The sequence below is a fragment of the Brachyistius frenatus genome, unplaced genomic scaffold (genome assembly GCF_029030835.1).
Source record: "Brachyistius frenatus isolate BFR_SWC_R1_liver_20210118 unplaced genomic scaffold, ASM2903083v1 Contig_11, whole genome shotgun sequence".
NCBI classification, from domain to species: Eukaryota; Metazoa; Chordata; class Actinopteri; family Embiotocidae; genus Brachyistius; species Brachyistius frenatus.
Window position 1 is genome coordinate 6865585 of NW_027210610.1, and position 18763 is coordinate 6884347.

Here is an 18763-nt window from a genome sequence, read left to right on the forward strand (position 1 = left end):
TGATTTTAATAGTAAAGTTCATGTCTTCATTAGAACTTAAAGCTGACCTTTCTGTCCAGTCAGGTTTATCTGGATTGGAGTGATGATCCGTCCTCCCAGCGACTTCCTCCTGCGAACCACCATATTGATCACTCCCTCTCCACTCAGCACCGCTTTGATCACCTGCTTTCTGTCCTTATTGGTCAGGTCCACATCATTAATTTTCAACAACCAATCGTTCACCCTGCACAAAGAGATCAAAGTGATAGTTTTATTCATCAAAATTCTTCAAAAGGTTATCAGCTACAATGAGGGCTGGATATTGAACTTCAATGGTCACCGATTCCTGATGAAGCACTAATTATGGCAATTTGTCGAGTATCAAAAGGTGGCATTAAATGTTTGGTCAGATTCTTTGGCTTGTTTTTTTCCTTTAATCGTATATTTCAAGGAAATTTCTCTAACTTGAGAGGGTACGTAAAACACACCACATTAAGTGGTTGGATATGGTTTGTTTTAGATAACAGTTAAAATCTTGTTTCTGTTATGTTTTGGTATCAGAACCAACACTTAGTTATCAAACGATAGCAAGCAATTATAAAATCAGCGTTCCGAGGTGGCAGAGTAGGTGACATTTACCTTAATCTTCCTTCAGCAATACTTCCTTTATCCACCTTAGTGACAAAAATGCCACAATCTCCTGGTAAATACGGATCATTTACCCCTTCAGCAATATCAAACCCAAGTGCTTTCAAATCCATGTCCTGAAAACAGACAAAACATGAGTAAATATATCAACTTTTTGAGTGTAAATCGACCATTTGGATTATTCACTGCATGTACATTTTACATAGGAGAAAATGATAACATGGTTCTTACCCTGTGCTTCTCAAACTCTACAACTTCCGTCTCCCATTCCATCGAGTCCGTGTCTATGGCTGAATCGTGTGAACTGTGAGCCATAAGCTGACGATATCTTGCTTCCTTTTCCAACTGGTCATCCATCTTTTCTCTGCAGAAAACATGATAAGTACAGTTATCTGTTTCTTCTGAACTTTGCCTAGTCAGTGGCATACTTCCTCCACTTGGTGGCACAGAAGACCCCCAGACAGGAGAAGCACTCGCACAAATGGAACTTACAGAAAAACACTAAAGTTTTAGACCTAAAATAGAGCAGAAGAGGGTCTATTTCTAGAAGTAAAATAAAAGTGTGCGTGTGGGAGGGGGGGCGGAGGGGGTTGGGGAGGGTGACGCACTTCAGTTCTTTGAGTTCCCGTGCAGCATCGTTCTTCTGCTTCCTCATGTCATCCAGATTCCTCAGAGCATCTGCCAGATCGCTCACAGCTCGGTCCCTCTCTCGCCTCAGGTTGTCACACAGCGTGCTGAGAGACGAAAACATTTTCATCAGGCGTCACAGAAAATACAAACAAATCTATTTTTGTCCAAGTCTCTCTGCAATGATGTGCAGTGTAAAAAAAAAAAACAACAACACATATTTCCACATAACAAAAACCCAGTCTCTTTTTTTTTTTTTTTTTTTTTTTTACCGTATGCTCTCCCTCTCTGCCACTATCTTGTCCCTCTCCTGGAAGGCCCAGTCCCGTCGACACTTGGCTACCTCGGCCTCTTGCAGGGCCTCCTTCAACTCCTGAGAGATGGCCTCGTACTGCTTCCTCAGCATCTCAATCTCCTTGTTGGCTCGTTCCATGTCCAAAGTGGCAGAGTCTTGTTTCTAGAGGAGTGGATGGAAATGTTGGGTGATGAATGTTGATGCAAGAGTGTACAAACGATGCAGACAGCTCAGAGCTTTTAGTCCAATATGGTGCTTGACAGCACGGACACATTTTTGTTGGCAATTTTGGTTGATTTTGTTGCAGGAAAAAAAAAAGTACTCTCATTAAAAATATCTGCATGGTTTGGACCTTTTACACTCAAACACATTTGAGACTTTTGAAGCTGCTTTCATCCCGACATTAGTACTGCATCAAAAATGCAGCACCCCCATTAATTTCGATGAGACCACAGTACTGGCTCAGCAGGGTGCCTGAAGCCCAGGTTCTGGAAAAAAAAAAAAAAAAAAAGAGAGCGTTGTCTGGCAAAATGTTGATTCTGGCTCAGTTTGGGTGCAACGCAATTTAACGTCATCTGGCCACTCGCTGCAGTTCCCTGTGCAAACACATCCTGTGTAGATTACTAAACGAATGCTATTAATTCTTAATTTAACCACCCAATACCACCAATACAGCTCTGCAGTAACTTTGCAGATATGCATTAGCTTGTGACATGTTATAATAAGCAGCTGTAGTTTTATAGTGTGTTTGGCCTTGGAATTCATTGATGCATTGCTTAAAATGGATTTCCCAATTGTTTAATTTTTAGACTTGTACACGGAGCAACACACCAAATGAAGCCCATTTCCTTTATAATGCAGTCTATAGAGAAAACTGTAATTGTTTGGAAGCACAAAAACTCTCAACTTAACCGATTCCATCTATCCTAAAGTAAATTACTAAAAAACTAAGCTAAGCCCATGATGTGTGAGACAAACAGCCATAGATTGGATTAGGAAGTATTGTCTGAAGTGGGTCATATATAGCACAACCAATGTAAATCTCACCGAGTTGCCTGATGTATCTGTAGCACACGCTCATCCTCTCCTTCTAAATAAACTGAGACGGACTGATAAGTGTGCCATGAGCATCACTGCTAAATTACAGTGCTGCTTGGCTTTACTATCCATTTTTGAGTCAGTGCAGTTTCCTTGTGCACCTCAGTCAGGTTGAGGTTTCTCACCATAATTGTTGGTCATTTCCTAATGCGGGAATCTCTGACTTTTATTGTAAGTAATCTGACAATCACTAAAAACAGAGTGATGAAGCTCTTTCTAAACAAAATCAAAGAGTGGAAACCTCCCAGCTTGGGGGAAATTTTTTTTTTTTTGTTTTTTTTACTACTATTATACAAGAAGGGATGAAGGGATTATCGTCAGTGAAATAAATCAATCCCTCCATTTGTAATGATAAATCACCCGTCTGTCTGGCTACCTGTCTGGCCTGGTAATACTCTCGCAGCAGCTGGTCCCTCTGGATGATGGTCTCCGTCCTCTCCTTGCGGGCCACATCCCTCTCCTCGCGCACCGTCTCAATGTCCTTGCAGGCCTGGCTCAGTTCCTTCTGAGCCTCGGCCTTGTCCTTCACCTCAAGGCAGTATTTCTCCAGCAGCTCGTTCTTTTCGCAGATTGCCCGGTCCCTGTCCACCAGTGCTGAGGCCAGCTCCTTCATGTCACAAAAGCATTACCGGCAGGTGGTTAAAAAAAATTAAAATAAAACACTCACAACTTCCTGAATTTTCAGCGTCACTTTGATGCAAAAAGCGTATCTAGCTTTAATAAATATTTATTTATAAAATGGTTTTGTATTATTGTAAAAAAATTTCTCCGTTGGCCTGTTTCTTTTGGTGAGACGAATAGAACAAAGAGGTGTTATTTATAAAAAAAATAAAAAAAAAAAATAAAGATTACAAAAACCTATTTCTTCCCAAGAGGTGTTTTTAAACTTGTGTCCAGACTTTTTAAGAATAGGTGTCACTTTATGTTGTCGTTTTACATATGATTCATCAAATCTGTGACCAAAAAGTTGTCCCTCTACTGTTTATTTAATCCTTTATGTAAAATGCCTAACCCGTATTAATTTGCATCATGTGACTAAAGGATGCTTCGTTCCAGCCGTTACCTGCCGAAGAGCCTCCAGCTCCTCGTTGGCCACACGTCTCTCTGATGAGGTGTTCTTGAGCTTCGCCTCTGCCATCTCCAGCCCCGTCTGAAGCCGGTCCACCTCTTTGATCACCTGGTCCCGCTCGCTCATGATCAAGCGGTATTCGCTGATCACAGAGTCCCGCTCCTCCTTGTATTTCTCGCAGTCCTTCGCCGCCTTCAGCTGCTGGGTCTTGAACCGTGTCATCTCTGACTGCAGCCGATCCATCTCTCGCTGCAGCTCCTGGTTCTGGGCTGCGGCCTTGGACAGTTCTTGCTGCGTGTTGTCAAACCTGTACCAGACAGGTCATGCAGTAGATTTAATGGAGTCTTTATACATTGTCAGCATTTGCAGATGAATAATTTCTGACTTGGGGGGGAGGAGGGGGGAAACAAAAAAAACAAAAAACTAAATTAAAATCTCACCCAGTAAGAGCACAGATTGACCAAATTTGCAGTCTCAACATCATAAAAGAAAACTTAAAATAGAAAAGCATCTGCTCATCTGCAAAGCTTCATCTGCCTGGGATTAAGGATGTTTTAAGCACTGTGCAGATTTGACTTTGGCGCTAAACTAAAGTACTCAGTTTGCAGCATAATTTCCTACAACTGCTGTTCGTCATTAGTCTTTTCTTTTTTTTTTTTTTTTAGCATCTGCTGAGTTTTTGTGTGCAGCTTCTTCTACTGGTATCGTGTGTCGTGTGATATTTCCAGCGTTACCTTCTTATAGAAGAGGAGTACTGCTGTTGATAGTGGATGGCAGCATCTCTCTGTTTCAGCAGCATTTCTAGCTGTCTCTGCAGCCGGTGGTTCTCCTCCTCCGCCTGGTCCAAACGACTCAGGTCTGCATTGTGACTGGCTGTGTTCTCATTGTAGCGCTTCCTCAAAGCCTCAAAGTCACTCTTCATGGCCTCCAGCTTGTCCACAGCTGCGTCATACAGCTTGTTAAGGACATCAGATGACCCCTCTCTCATCACCTGCAAATGACACAATTCAGATGCATTACTGAATTAAAAGGGACACGATGCATACAAAAAAAAAAAAAATGTAGAATTGGGACGCTGCCAAATAATGAAATGGAATGTGTCAGTATAATTATATGAAGATGAGATTTGACTATTCAGGAGTGCCTTATTTAATTCCATTTACATGATATCATGATTAGCTTTAATCTAGAAAAAATTAAGCCTGAAATGAACAGTGTCTTGGCACAGAAAAGTAACTTCATTTCTTAAGTAATCAATTAAAGCTGAGGTCCTCAACTATTTGCCGAGTTAGGAGGCCAGAGCAAGGGAGATTTGTATAGTGGAAGGCATTACTTCACTGGTGCTGTTGTTTTCAAAAAAGTTCAAACTATTTGAAATAGTTTTCGCTATTCTCTGCTTAAAAAGATAGAAAATAAGAGTTTTAAAATGTGCAGTACTGTATATTTGTTTGGTGTGACCACTCTTTCCTTTAAATCACATTGGAAAATTTGACAGTTCTTCTGTGGATTTACGATGTCTCACTTCTTTCTGTCTGCTCATGTAATCCCAGACAGACTCCATAAACACCAGCACACTAGTACATAAACGAGAGACTGCAGGCCTTATTCATTACAACATGCAAAGTCCTCGTGCTTCAGTAAACTCGAAACTAAAAGTAAATCGCTGAAACATAGTGACCACACATAAAATATAAATACATGAAATGTGCAGAAAGTACGGCGTGACTTGCCTTCAGTCAACTGAATAAACTTTATTTCGATTTTCGCCAACAGGTTCATCTAGTGCTAATGATGTGCAATATGACTTATTGTTTACGACTCTCGTAGTTAGTTAGTAATGAAACACGAAAACTAACGCCTACAGAGACACATATCCTTCCTCCTTTTCACTCAAAATTCCAATAGCACTAATATAGGCTATTGACCGCACCAAAAAAAAGGGACAAACCAGGACACATTTCACACAATAGAAAGGACGATATGTAGCATGTGACAGGTATCTAACAACTGCACGGTCACTTTTGGACTGACATCACTTGGCTAATTTGATTCCTAATCTGAATGGAGGCTGACCAGCAGTTTATCTGATGATGACATGAGCTCTGGAGACAATGATGCATGTATCCCTACTATCAAATAGCCACGTAAGACATTCCTCATGGTTATGCAAGGTTTGTAATGACACGACCTCCTGACTGCAGTGAGGCCAAATATATGACAGATGGACCAACAGTTGAAGAAGTCATTTTTCTAATTTGAAAGACTGTTTTGATTGATGGAGACATGGGAGCACCAAGCACGTCTGACCCATTTTGGCTGAGCAATATTATTCTTTTGGACGGAATGATCATGAACACAGGACTAGATTCATTTCCGTCTCAAATTGTCAAGATCCAACCGACTACATCGCAAAGACATCCCGAGATGGAAAGGCGTGTCCGAGCACGTGTGCGGACGCCGTGCACCCATTTAATGTTCAGGAATCCATTTGTATTCTACATCTGAGCACAGGTGAGTGGTGACGGCGTCGCCAGTCGCACAGGTACCTGCTGGTGCAGCATCCTCATGTCAGCGACTTCCCTCTGATCATCGTCATGCAGCCTCCTCAGCTCCTCGCAGGCCTGCTTCACATGGTTGTGCTCCCTGACCAGCTGGATGTTGTCCTGTCTCACCGCCTCCAGCTCGTCTTTCAGCTGGGTGTGCTCGCTCGCCAGACGGCTGTGCAGCGTACTGTGGAGATACCGCAACAAGTACAGTCGGACCGTAGGCGCTGTCAGCCAAGCTTAACGTCAGCATTATAGCACAAAAAAGAAAATATATAGCCATGTCAAGACAACAAATGCTCAGCTAACGAGTCATCATCATAGAATATAGACTTTTTATAAATGACTTTTTACTTTTATTCTGTCCAAACCAAATCCCACAGGTCCCCAGAACCTTTGGTGAGGTCTTCAGACATACCGAGACAGATTATTACACGCTTCAGCTCGATAAAAGTGCTTCAATAATGAATTGATTATCAACATTGCTGTTGATTGCCGTAATTTTAAAAACGAAACAGTTCAGCGCTACTCGGAAATAACGCTACAATTTCTACAAATTAAAAGGACATCATTTCACACTCAGATACACTCCCCGCCCCCCTTTTTATTTTAGATGTAATCTGCTCAAAACCATGCCAACAACTTTTAAGAAATTGATGTGCGTGTCCCTTTAGCCCAACATTCATATTTACTGTGTTTTTTTTTTTCCAACCATAAATGTACCCTGTAAATAATCAAAAGTCAAACCGAATGACAAAAAACAAACACAGGCCAAATCACTTTGGGTTTCTAGGGAGCCATTTGTAGTCGTACGGTTCTTCACTAGACTCTCACACAGTGGTTAGGAGCTGCGGAATAAAATGATTACGGTATTTTATGTACCGTCTCATTATCACAGGCCTTCGTGCCACTTCAGAGATGTTTAAACACCTTTAAGTTGATGTGAACGGTACAAAATGATGCATCTAATACTGCTTTAACTTTACAAATATGAGCCACTCAGAAGACCAATAAAATCCTCCATGATTACTGAGCACACATTTTCGCCTTCTGTTGAGTGACTTATTGATCGAAGTAGAATACAACGGTGAATGCCGTGAATGTGATTGCCCATTGACAAAGCATGGTGTTTAGTGTGAACGGATAAGTGCAGCAACAGACACGACTAGTAATAAATAAAGACTTTCTCTGATGTGCAAACAGGGCCCAGAAGGAGAGGCTTAAACATGGCAATAATCCTTCATCTGTCTCTTTTCATTGGGGGCCAGATGTTGGTTCCCTACACTTTGGAGTCAGTATGGCATCATTAAATCACACAAATGGACCGGCTCTGCCTTCATGTAAACTCGGCACAGCTTATATCACTGGACAACAAATGCTCTGTTTGTGGCATTATCATCATGGCACAGATGTCATGCCGTTCACACAGGGTTCAGATAATGATTACAGAGCATGCTTTGGCATGAACTCTTCAAGAAGGGCATTACTCATAGAGAAGTAATTCAGCATATGCTCTCTTAACCCTTCGGTCTCAAAGACAACTTGGGGTTCATGCTGCTACAAAGACAATAAAAGCCGTTTTTTTAAACAATCAAAAAGATGAAATTAAATTGATGAAGGGCTGCAAGGATTTTTTTTTTTTTCATGGCTTAACTCATCAGCTTTTGGGACTGGTATAAAGGCTTCATCCCTATTACTAACAAAAATAAAATCTGTTCTGTGCAGTCTGCTGTGAATATGTCAGAGGAGGAACTGAATACCAGCTCAAACCCTGCAGGCTGAGCATGAATGCATACAGCACAAATGCACCGCCTGTTAAAAAATTTACAAAGTCCCTGTAGTAGGCTTTCCACTTACTGGTAGAAGTCCGCTTTCTTCACAGCCTCCTCGCACCTCTTCAGGGTGGTGCTGTGCTGGTTCTGCAGGGATTGCAGGTCTGCCATTGCTTTCATGCACTGCAGCTTCAGACGCTCATAGTCGTGACCTGCTTTGGAGTTCGGTCTGTTTCACAGAGAGGGAAGAAGGGAAGCAAAAATTGTGATGCATCAGAGTCAAGTTTTAAGACGCCACATGGGAGGATGCGAGAAGCACGAGTGAGATAAACATTCCAACTCTGTGCTTATGGGAGCATAAGGAAAGAGAGGCGTCCTTAAAATTGCATGCTTACCCCTTGTTTTACAGAGTTGAGCAAATCTTCAAACAATTTTGCGGCACATAACACTATAGCTCTCTTTTTTTGTTGTTGTTGTCGTTGTCGTCGTCGCTTTTAGATACCGAACAAGGTAAAATGCTCTCTATTCAGCGAGTGCAGGTCCACACGGGATCACTCCGCTTTTCTGTCAATGTTTGTTTTGTAAAATGGGCAGTTAGGTGCATGCGATTAAAACAGTACCTGCAGTCATCGAAGGTGGTTCCGGGCGAGGAGAGGGCCAGACGTTTGCGTAGTTCGTCCCTCTCGCGTGTCACATGCCTCAGCTGGAACAGAACCGTCTCCATCTTCTCGCTCACCTGGTGGCTGTCCATGCGGGCCGGCGGAGGGGAGGAGGCTTGACCGGGAGTACCTGCGCAAGTCAGCATGTCACCGGTGGCATGTGCAGTTCACTAAGCTCAAACGATGGGGGTGTTAGTGCAGCTGCATCGATTTCTTCAAAACAAACCAAAGTGTACAACTAAAAGAAGAAAATCGAGTCCATGTTTATTTCAGCTGAAAACTTCACTAGAAAAACAAAATAAAAACGAGTCTGCTTACCTACCTACTTGATAAACTAACCATAATAAAGAGCTCTTTGTTGTGGCTCCTAGACCCAATATCTATACATTCCTTTAGAGTAACTTATGGAGGAAACACCTTCGCCGTTGACTTTACTTTGTCACTTTTAATCATGCTTTCATCTTTGAAGTCAAAATCACCTAAATATTGTCCTTCAATATTCATCCACCTGACTGTTATATTCATTGAGCTCAGAATCTGCATCAGTGGGTTGATTTCTGTTTGATGTATTCACAAATACTGTTTCCCTCTCAATAGCATAGACCAGTCAAATCCTCTCTCTGCCGGAGGATGACTAAATGAAACAGGTCTGTGTGTGTGTGTGTGTGTGTGTGTGTGTGTGTGTGTGTGTGTTTGGGGGTAGAAGGTTTCTAAATCCTTCTCACATCTGTGTAATCACTTGCATGTGCTCAGAGTCTAAACAGGCAGCAACCAGTGACCGACTATTATTTATAAAACTGTGGTTGGATCTTTAGAATGGTCACCTTTTTTTTTTTTTTTTTTTTTTTTTTACTCCTCTCAGGAAGATTTCCTTTGACATTTCTTCACCTTAAATCCGCACCCCGCCACGAGCGCCACACTCACCTAAGCTGCTGAGCGAGCTGCTGCTTTCCGAGTCCGATGGCATGGTGGACAAGACGCTGTAAGTGGACCCTGCGAGGCGAACAAAAACATTAAAGTCAGCTCCGGGTGTACTCGACCATGTCTGCATTATAGTCCGATGATTATCTCCAGTATTGTATGGTACATCAAGGCTCTGCAGCTTGGGTTACATTCAGGAACCTTTACTGAAAAAAAGGCCAGCTGGAGGAATAATAAGGTGGGACTTTCCCCAACTTGGGATGACGGGCCTGTGGGCTGACAGCAGAGTGTAGCTAATTATCAGTTGGGCAGGGAGCTTGAATACTGACTAGCCAGGGCCCCAAAGAGGCTGCAGCCTTAGAGCTTCTCCTTTTATCTCCTCTGACAACATCACACAGTTCCCCCCCCCCCTCCCCTGTGAAAGCCCCTTCTTTTATGGCCTACAGTGATTCATAATTAACTGTACAGAAAGCGAGCCTCATAACAACACTAAGCATTATGAAGATCATGTTATTCGACGAACCAATGTAAAAGTAAGTCTTCAAAAGAATCTGAGGGACAACGACTGATACATCTTGTTCTCGCCATTAAGAATTCTCTTGCTTACTTTTCCAAAACAATTATTCAGCGTAAGCCGCGATGTCTTGAAGTTTTATGTGATAGTAAAAATTTAAATAATGAAGTCAAAAATAAATGACGTAAAAATGATTTACAATAATTGGTGCAATGCTGCTGTCTGCCAGTGTTTTATTTTTCTTCAAAAAAAAAAAAAAAAGTTTGGGGGGGGTCTTTATTATGATGTTAGTTTTATGAAATATGAGCATGCACCTTGCTACTCCAATATTAGTCTATAGTCAGACATTTTCAAAATCTTACACATAGCAGATTTGCTCATTTACTAATAAAGAAATGTCTCTAAAAAAAATGTCACAATTTTCCAAAACCCAAATTGAAGTCTACTTAAATTTACATTGAAAATATATTGAATTTGTCAATTAAAGTGAAACAAGCAAATGTTTGGCCATTGTCGAAATGTAAAATTAGTACTATTAGTAATATTAGTATTAGTAATAATACCAAATTATTACAAACGTGACTTATGTTTCGCTGGTTGAGTTTCGTCAGCACTCCTCAAACATTTACTCTTTTTTATTAAATGTAAATCTAATAACTTCCTCAACACAAAGTGTTTCAGAAAATGGGAATCTTAATGAAGCTTGAGAGGTTTAAAAGACTGCACAAGCCTTGATCAAACAGCCAGCAGAGCACATTTACTGACATCGTACTTGGCCGTGGAGTGAGCAGCTTATAGTTCAGTTAAATCAGCAACTTCCATCCCTGATGTAAAGTCTAGTGTGGACTTGGAGCAGGAGCATGACAAACGATCCTATTTACCCACGTCCCAGAACTCTAAATCAATCCCTGGCTGGCTGAGTTCCCACTAACTAAAGGAGACTATGAGTAGAGACTACGAGGAGCCCGGCTAACATGGCTCACCCCTCTTTTTCCCAGCGAAGGACTAAAAGAAAAAAAAAAAAAAAAGAAGAAAAAAAAAAAAAAAAAAAAAGACTGATGTGCCTCAGGAACCGTGGCATCCCATGGATCAAGCTCTCTTTGTTCTCGCTGTAGCTTAAGTTTCCCATGACTCTGAGCAGAGAGTGCCTCAATGGGCAAGGTGCACTGTGTCATAGCTCTCTCGCTTTTCTGCTCCGTGGAAGTCATATGACCTGGACCTCGCTGTGGTCTGACCCTCACCACTCAAGTATCTCATTTAGGTTGATCTCTTAGCTACAGTCACAGCTACTTGGTGATCTTTGGACTTTTTTTTTTTTTTTTTTTCCCCCTTTTTCCTGGCGTACCTAAAACGCTTCACAACAACAAAATGCAAAGTGGGGAAACTGTCTTTTGTCGGAGAGTTTATTCTACAGTGGAGCACAGTGCAGCACTATTTCTCTCAAAGCTGAAAACAGGAGCTCAAACACTAAGTGCTGATATAATCTAAAAATCAAATCCAGTACTCCGCTCCACTGATAGTGAATGAAAAACGCCGACTACGGTGCCTTTTCCATGAAAACTGGTGCATGCTCCTACTCAGACCTGACAGCTCAACAGTAAGTTAAAAGTCATTATACTGTCTGAGGGTGAAAAGGTTGGGGTTTTTTGGTTTTTTTCCCCCTTAGTCACCGATTGAATCACTTCATGAAATTTCACTTGCTGAGCCACAAATTGGAATCTGGTCCCTCTGGCCTCTTGTTTCTGGAAGTCATAAAATAAAACACTCAGTGATCATCCAGTCAAAATTTCAGTTAGTCCAGTACTTTGGTCGACCTGCCTACCGTTTTTTCCGATTTGTTTACAATTGGCATTCAACCGCGCAGACCTACTATTTGTTGCTAGTAATGCGGCAACAGCAGCTTCAGCCTTCCATGTGTCTGCACAAGATGCATTCAGGCTCAGGGGTGATTGTAGGACACCCGCATTTTTGGCAGAGCAGTAGTAATGCGTGGAAAAGACACTGCACATTTATGTGGATATAGCAGCAGTGAAGCATGTACCTGATTAAAACAGACGCCCATCTGTTCTGTGAAAGGTCTATTGCAAAATGATGTTAATGACTGTACAGTAACTACTGTATGCGAGAGTAGTTAAAGCCCATTAGAGGCAATAGCGGGTTCTCTGCACTACTTCCACCCCTACTGAAAAATGCATAAAACTATAACCGTTCATTCAAAAACAAATAAGCTCTCGGGGAAACACATCCGCTATTAAGCGTCATATCCATATCACGTATTTTGTAACTCTGTGATCATTTCAACAGCCCTCATTCAGAAATTGTGTTAACGTTCGAGTACGTGCCAGGGTTTACTGACAAAGCGAAGTTGACTTCTTGAATGTTATTCCAAAATTCCCGCTCTCTCGCCCGACGGGATTCTGGGTGACTTTGGAGTACCTGCATCGCGCTGCATGGGATTTAAAGATGTCTTTAAAGCTGTGACAAGCGACGGTTTTCCTGGGGAAAGGCCCGTCTTTTAGCTGCGCAGTGGAGGAACCTGTCTGCCCAGTAGCAAAAAGGCAGCTCAACCCATTTGTTGTCCTGTGTGACTACCAACAGGGAAATGCACGCTGCACCAGCCCACTCTGCCTAGCCCAGAAAATGCTCACGTACGAACCTCTCCAGCGGCAGAAAGCCGGTCGGTGTTCGGCTGTAGACTCGGTGCGCGATTGTGAAATGCAGCGCAAAAATGGAAACGCTTAGAAAAAAAAGGGACCGAGTCTGCAGCTTCAGCTGTCCTATAAAATAATGACGACAAGATAAATGCATAATTAACACCTCATAACTCGGCTCGCCGGGAGTGTGACACGATAGCCGGGAGAGAACAAAAGTAACTCGCGGTGCGTACATCTTTTGAAATGCTAAAGTGCAGCGGAGGTGCTGAGCAAGGCCCGTGCGCCACTGTGCGTACAGCAGATTCCACGCGGGGGGCGGGGGGGGGGGACAGTCGCCAAGACGAAAAGGTTCCCGGACACAAATTGTGTCAGCTTACGGGGAATTTAATAACGAATTTATTAGCATCACAAAAACAGCTTTCTGTAGCTTTGGGTTTTATCCGTCATCGCTAAAGTGGGAGGAAGGAACTGATCCAGAGTTGCAGTGAATCGACTGCTGAGAGGAGTAAAAACATCTGAAATCAGAAAGCTGAGATATGCACCATCATACCGCTGCGTTATCGCTAAATTGTTTATGTCTATGTGAAGAAAGTAAATCACTCCTATCCAGTTAAATAAAATGAGGGTGAAATAACAAATGAAGGAAAGAATCTGTGATGTTGGAACATCCAATCTTTCGAAGACTTGATTGTGTAGGTTATTGAGCTGCAGTGATTAGTGATTAAGTGATTGACAGAGTTAATCAGCAACTATTTTAACAATCGGCAAATCTTTCGAGTCACTTTTTTAATGATTAATCACTCAAATTCTCTGATTCCAGCTTCATAAATGTGAATATGTTTCTGCTTACTTTGGTCCTCCATGAAAATAAAACTATAAACATTTTGGTTGCCGACTAACAGTCGGGGCAAAACAAGACCTTTCAGGCTGCATGTCAGGCTTTGGGAAACGCTGATTGACGGTCATCACCATTTTCGGACATTTTAAAAACCAAACAACTGATCGATTATTTGAGAAAGCAATCAACAGATTATGGATAAGGAAAATAATAATTAGCTGCAGCACTAAAAATATGCTTTATCATGTGTTTTTCCTGAATAAATTTGAGCGCTTCGAGCGGAAAACTGCAGAAATTAGTCTTCAATTAAATCAATGGTATTTTCCTCCTTTGCATACATTTGGGTTTGGGCGAATGGTCGAACAACAGCAAGTCAAAGACGTCCCCGTTGGGGCGTCGCGACGGGCATCTGCAAGTATTGTTTGGCATTTCATGGGCCAAAAGATGAAGATGGAAAATCACCGTTTGCTGCGTCTCTTTCAGCAAGTTAGACCAAAAACAGTTAAGTTCAACTATTAAAAAAATAAAAATAAAAAAAAGTAATTTACAGATCCATTGATGATTTTAGTACATCCCAAGTTTAAGTTGGTTTTGTACAAAAACACAAATCAATCTCCATTGTCATTCTCCATTATGTATTCTCCTACCCAACAGTCAAAAGAGTACAATATGCACATTTAATTCTTCACTCATTCATTCATTTGACTTTGACACTGGGTTATTGATTTCCTCTCACTCTCCACACACACACACACACACACACACACACACACACACACACACACAGAGAGAGAGAGAGAGAGAGAGAGAGAGAGAGACTTCAGGCGGCCCTGCCTGTCACGACATTGATTGTCTGAGTCTTTTTAGGTCCATTAAATACTTTCACAAAAGGCTTGCAGGCTTTGCTTTTAGTGACATAGCAAATGAAAACAAGCACTGTAGTGTGAGTGTAAATAGGCATCAGGTCACATGATTGTGCAGCCCCCTCTCTCTCTCTCTCCCCCTTTATACTCGCCCAAAGGAAAAGTCATGCCCTTCATCAAGTTGTCATATGGTCAATAGCCCTAATGTTAGTTAGACCATGCTCAGGGGAGAAATCGAAAGCAGGTTGGATCATAACCAAAATAAAGACACGGGTCCTCCGAACAGACTGCATTTGACTACAACACGGCTACAAATGCCCCCGCGGCAACGCACTTTAAACACGGTGTTGTACCTCTTTCTTTGTAAACCGACATAACCCTCTACGAGTGCTTCTCTCACCGGTTGTGCGGTCCACCGGCCCGGTGCCATTCAGCAGCACGGAGTGCAGGTGAGGGTGCGTCGTCTCCAGAGCGGAGCAAAACTCTGCGAAATGGTCCCCGTCCTTACTTATCAGGATCTTCAGGAGAAGGTCCACTTTTTCCGAGCTGGAGGAGCAGCCGTGTCCCAGCTCGTAGCGTTCAGACTGGCTGAGGGTGCCGCAGTGAGCCAAAACATCCACAACTCGGTCCGCATCTGTGATCGACTCCACCAAGTTCTGGTGACATTTCTCCAACAACTCTTTATGCTTGGGCTCCATCTCCTCTCTTCTTCTTCTTCTTCTCTCTCTCTCTCCCCCACCACCACCTCCTCCTCCTCCTCCCCCCTCTCCCCCCCCCCCTTTCGGTTCAAAACCGAACCAGCTTCGGGACAAATCTTAAATGTTCCTGGTTCGTCAACTTCACTTCGGACCGCTGTCGCGCCTCTCCGAAACTATCCCGCTCGACCCGGTCGGTACGGTTTTCAACCCGAACTGAAGGATACACAAGAAGTAGCCATATTTGTTGACTGCACGGAGATGACAACACATTTTTCCCCAACCGCCGCTCACGTCCCTCTCGGAAAAAAAAAAAAAAGAAAAGAAAAAAAAAAAAAAGACGTGTCTGCCTCTTTAAGCTCCGCTCCGCGTACGAAGGCGACGCCGTCTTAAAATTAAGTTTTTCCGACATGTTTCGAAGTGTAGAAACTCTTCTGGAGTCCCCTCAGTGGGACCGCAAACTCCGCCATGTCTCACCGCTCAAAGCAGCTGCAGCTCTGTGCCAATCATATTTCCGTGTAATGGACTTTTAAGGTAAAAGTGGGCGGGGCTTTCCTTTCAGCCGCACCTGGCTCCCCCGCCGCTGTAATTGCCTTCATACTGTAAATAATAGGCCGATACTTACATAATATTTTTTTTTTTTTTTTTTTTGGACGGTTTGTGGCGTTTAATTAGTGGTGCTGGAAGTATGTAGGACTCTTTTAATAAAGTAGTAGCATCTGCAGACATGCAAACGGCATGCCGAGTAAATTATGCAAAATAACCCTCCCCCCCCCTCCCGCCCCCCGTTAGTGTCGTAGCCTGTTAATGTCATTTATTGTATTAACAATGCATCCAATAAGCTCATCGTACGTTCAGCATTAAACAAAAATAGCCCTTGAAGTAAAGAATAACTAAACTCAAGCTGTCAAATTAAATGTAGAGGAGTAAAAAGTAGCTACATATTATTTCTACTGTAAGGCTGTGTAGGGTAAGAATCTGGCTTTATGATATGTGTGATACAGGGTTTATAATTTTATATATTGCGAAATATTGCAATAGGCAGCTGTAAGCAAGGCAATATTTTCTTCTGGGATGTTTCGTCCAGATTTAATCCATCATCATATGTGACAAAATGTCCCAAGGTATTACTGTTGACATGTTTATTTAGTGTACATATACAGTAGCTGCTATAGTTTTTAATTCCCCAGCTGTAATCCTCTAAAACAGTGGTACCTGACTCCACAAGTCCTGACCCTATACTGAGCCACAAGATAGATCCAAGGGGTTGCATAATTAGGAATATGAAAGGAAAGAATATTTATTTTGAATGAATTTTTTTCAATTTCCTGGAACTCTACCGCTTCAGGCCTCTAAATTTACTGAAATGAAACCATCTTTGTCTAAACTGATCCCTATAAAAAACTGATCACAAGTCATCTCCACACTAAGGTCATTCCCTGTGATGACAAATCTCAAGTCGACATTGTTTAATTTTAAATGGCTGCAGTCCAAAAAGGTTGCAAACCTCTGGTGTATATTAAATAAGTCAAATAGCCTAAATAAAAATATGATCTTACGTGACCTTCTTCTACTGGTTGCACTGAACACCTAATTATTTTATTACAAGGGAAATTCATCAGCTCTTATTTCATGATTTGATCTCTTTTTCTTTTCTTTTTTCGGAGCAGATTATGCCGCCAGACCATAGATGTCTGTTTCTCATCGTTATTGTCCCCTGTCACAACTGCCCCGCTTTGTGAGCTGTCTTCTGCTCCACATAATCCATCAGCTCTCAAAGGAGGCAGATGTCACATAAAACTGGAATCCTTAAGAAACATCAGATCATCTATATGTGTCTTATCTGTAACCTCTGTAAATTACAGACACAGCTGAGGTGGAGAAAAGAAGAAATCCACTGCAAGCGTGTTTACCATTGCTGACAATACTCTATAATATTAAGAAGCTTCAATGTTTTGCCTTTATGAGGATTGCGACTCTCTTCTGGAGCTAGTTAGAGCATACAGAGCCTGGCTTTAAAGCTTAACATGGTACAGAGTGTGCCTATACATTTCCCCACTTTGAAACAGCTTTAACAGTGTAAGTGGTTATATAACAACTTAACACTTTTTTTTTTTTTCCCGGCAGGGAAAATACCATTTGTCGCTCACCAAGATAACCAGTTGGAATGTTTAGGAATTATGTAAATACATAAAACCACCACACTGGATTGAAAAGGGGGCCGCATGTTCCCGTAAAACATTCAACTCACACTTCTGTTTTGCAGCAAAAACACCAAGTGGGAGCCATTTATAGAGTTGCTGTATGGCAGATTGTGTGCTCGTCCTTTCTTATGAATGCAAAACTGCATACCAAAATAAAAGGATATGGTTGGACAGGCCTAATGGTCTTATTTTGTCAAATATCAGAGGATGAATCTCAAGCCCCACAGTCTGTAGCTCTGCAGGCTGGATAGTGATATCTGCTGCTACATCTCATTATGTGTTGTTGATCTAATCCTCGGGTTTGTAATTTGCTTATATGCACTCATGAAGTTTAAAGCAGGATTAGGTCTCTGGCAACCAAATGTCATTCTGCTGCAACATTCCTCATTGGACAGCTGGAGAAAATCCACTGCAAATCATCAATTGGGTCAATACTTTTACTGATTGTCGAGAAGAAAGTATTACTATTAGAGTGCGGCGGTGATGAGGATGTGAAACAAGGTGAAATAATCTCAGATTTACTGGTTTTTCATTCAGATTATGTTTAATCTGTCTGTGAAACAAACCTTTAATGAGACAAGAGTGTTGTCTATCGGTTTAAAAAAGCTTCACTTTGGTATATTTGAAGGGGTTTTCTCTCAAATTACCATATAAAACATGATTAATTTAGCATCCAATAAATTTAAAATCATGATGGCATGCCTCACTTGAAAGTTCTACATTATTTGATTTCATTTTCTAATATTACAAGATTCTAGTCATATTGTCTGCACTAAACCACACAAAGTTATTTTAAGTGAAGAGCCGCAGGCGTTTAAGGGCTAATCAAAGGCTGCCCTTCAGAGCTCCCATGAGTTCTGATGATGCAGATGGACACTATTGATTGACACGACTCCCATACGCACGTGCCTGACACAAGACAGTGTGTCTCTGCTCGTGTGAGCAAGTGTGACCAAGTCCCAGAAAGCGTGCATCCTGCTCACATCACAGCCACGTGTAAATAATTTAGGCACTTTGTCTCGAAATCAGGATCGGGGAAGTGTTCTGTTTTGTCTTTTAAAGTAAAAGCGAGCAAAATGGGAGCGTCCCTCCTCTGATTTCCTTTTGACCTATATATATCAGGAGGTATCAGTGCAAACCGTCCTGGCTGGAGAGAAGTTCCACAAATACCCACATCAAATATTTATCCCTCTTTGTCCGCAAGCTGGTGCGGTCTTTTCATTTCGAGTGCGTATGAGAAATAGTGAAGTTAGAAAGGTCTACGAGAAGCGTGGCTGGAAGTCATCTGTCTCACCAGCACAGTCCCTCCGAGGCTGCACTTTGAGGCCAGTAAACACAACAGAGAGAAAACCTTAGGACATCAGTGTCTCCACTGTGGACATTA

The 18763-nt window shown here is 42.0% G+C and overlaps 1 protein-coding gene across 4 annotated transcripts in view; it reads right to left on the bottom strand.

Moving 5' to 3' along the window:
• LOC138617119 (disks large homolog 5-like) overlaps window positions 1-15195 on the bottom strand; it is a 30422-nt gene extending 15227 nt beyond the window's left edge. For 3 of the 4 annotated variants that reach the window (XM_069691843.1, XM_069691840.1, XM_069691844.1), the window contains exons 1-13: window positions 14881-15195; window positions 9615-9683; window positions 8652-8820; window positions 8117-8260; window positions 6263-6446; window positions 4451-4707; window positions 3711-4023; window positions 3024-3254; window positions 1527-1711; window positions 1236-1361; window positions 859-991; window positions 619-743; window positions 48-223 (exon numbers count right to left, since the gene is read on the bottom strand). In XM_069691843.1, coding sequence (XP_069547944.1) covers window positions 48-223; window positions 619-743; window positions 859-991; window positions 1236-1361; window positions 1527-1711; window positions 3024-3254; window positions 3711-4023; window positions 4451-4707; window positions 6263-6446; window positions 8117-8260; window positions 8652-8820; window positions 9615-9683; window positions 14881-15178 — 2410 coding nt within the window. In that variant the 5' untranslated portion in view covers window positions 15179-15195. The remainder of the gene's footprint in view (window positions 1-47; window positions 224-618; window positions 744-858; window positions 992-1235; window positions 1362-1526; window positions 1712-3023; window positions 3255-3710; window positions 4024-4450; window positions 4708-6262; window positions 6447-8116; window positions 8261-8651; window positions 8821-9614; window positions 9684-14880) is intronic. The other variant, XM_069691841.1, reaches the window with a different exon arrangement.
• Between the last annotated feature and the right edge of the window lie 3568 nt (window positions 15196-18763).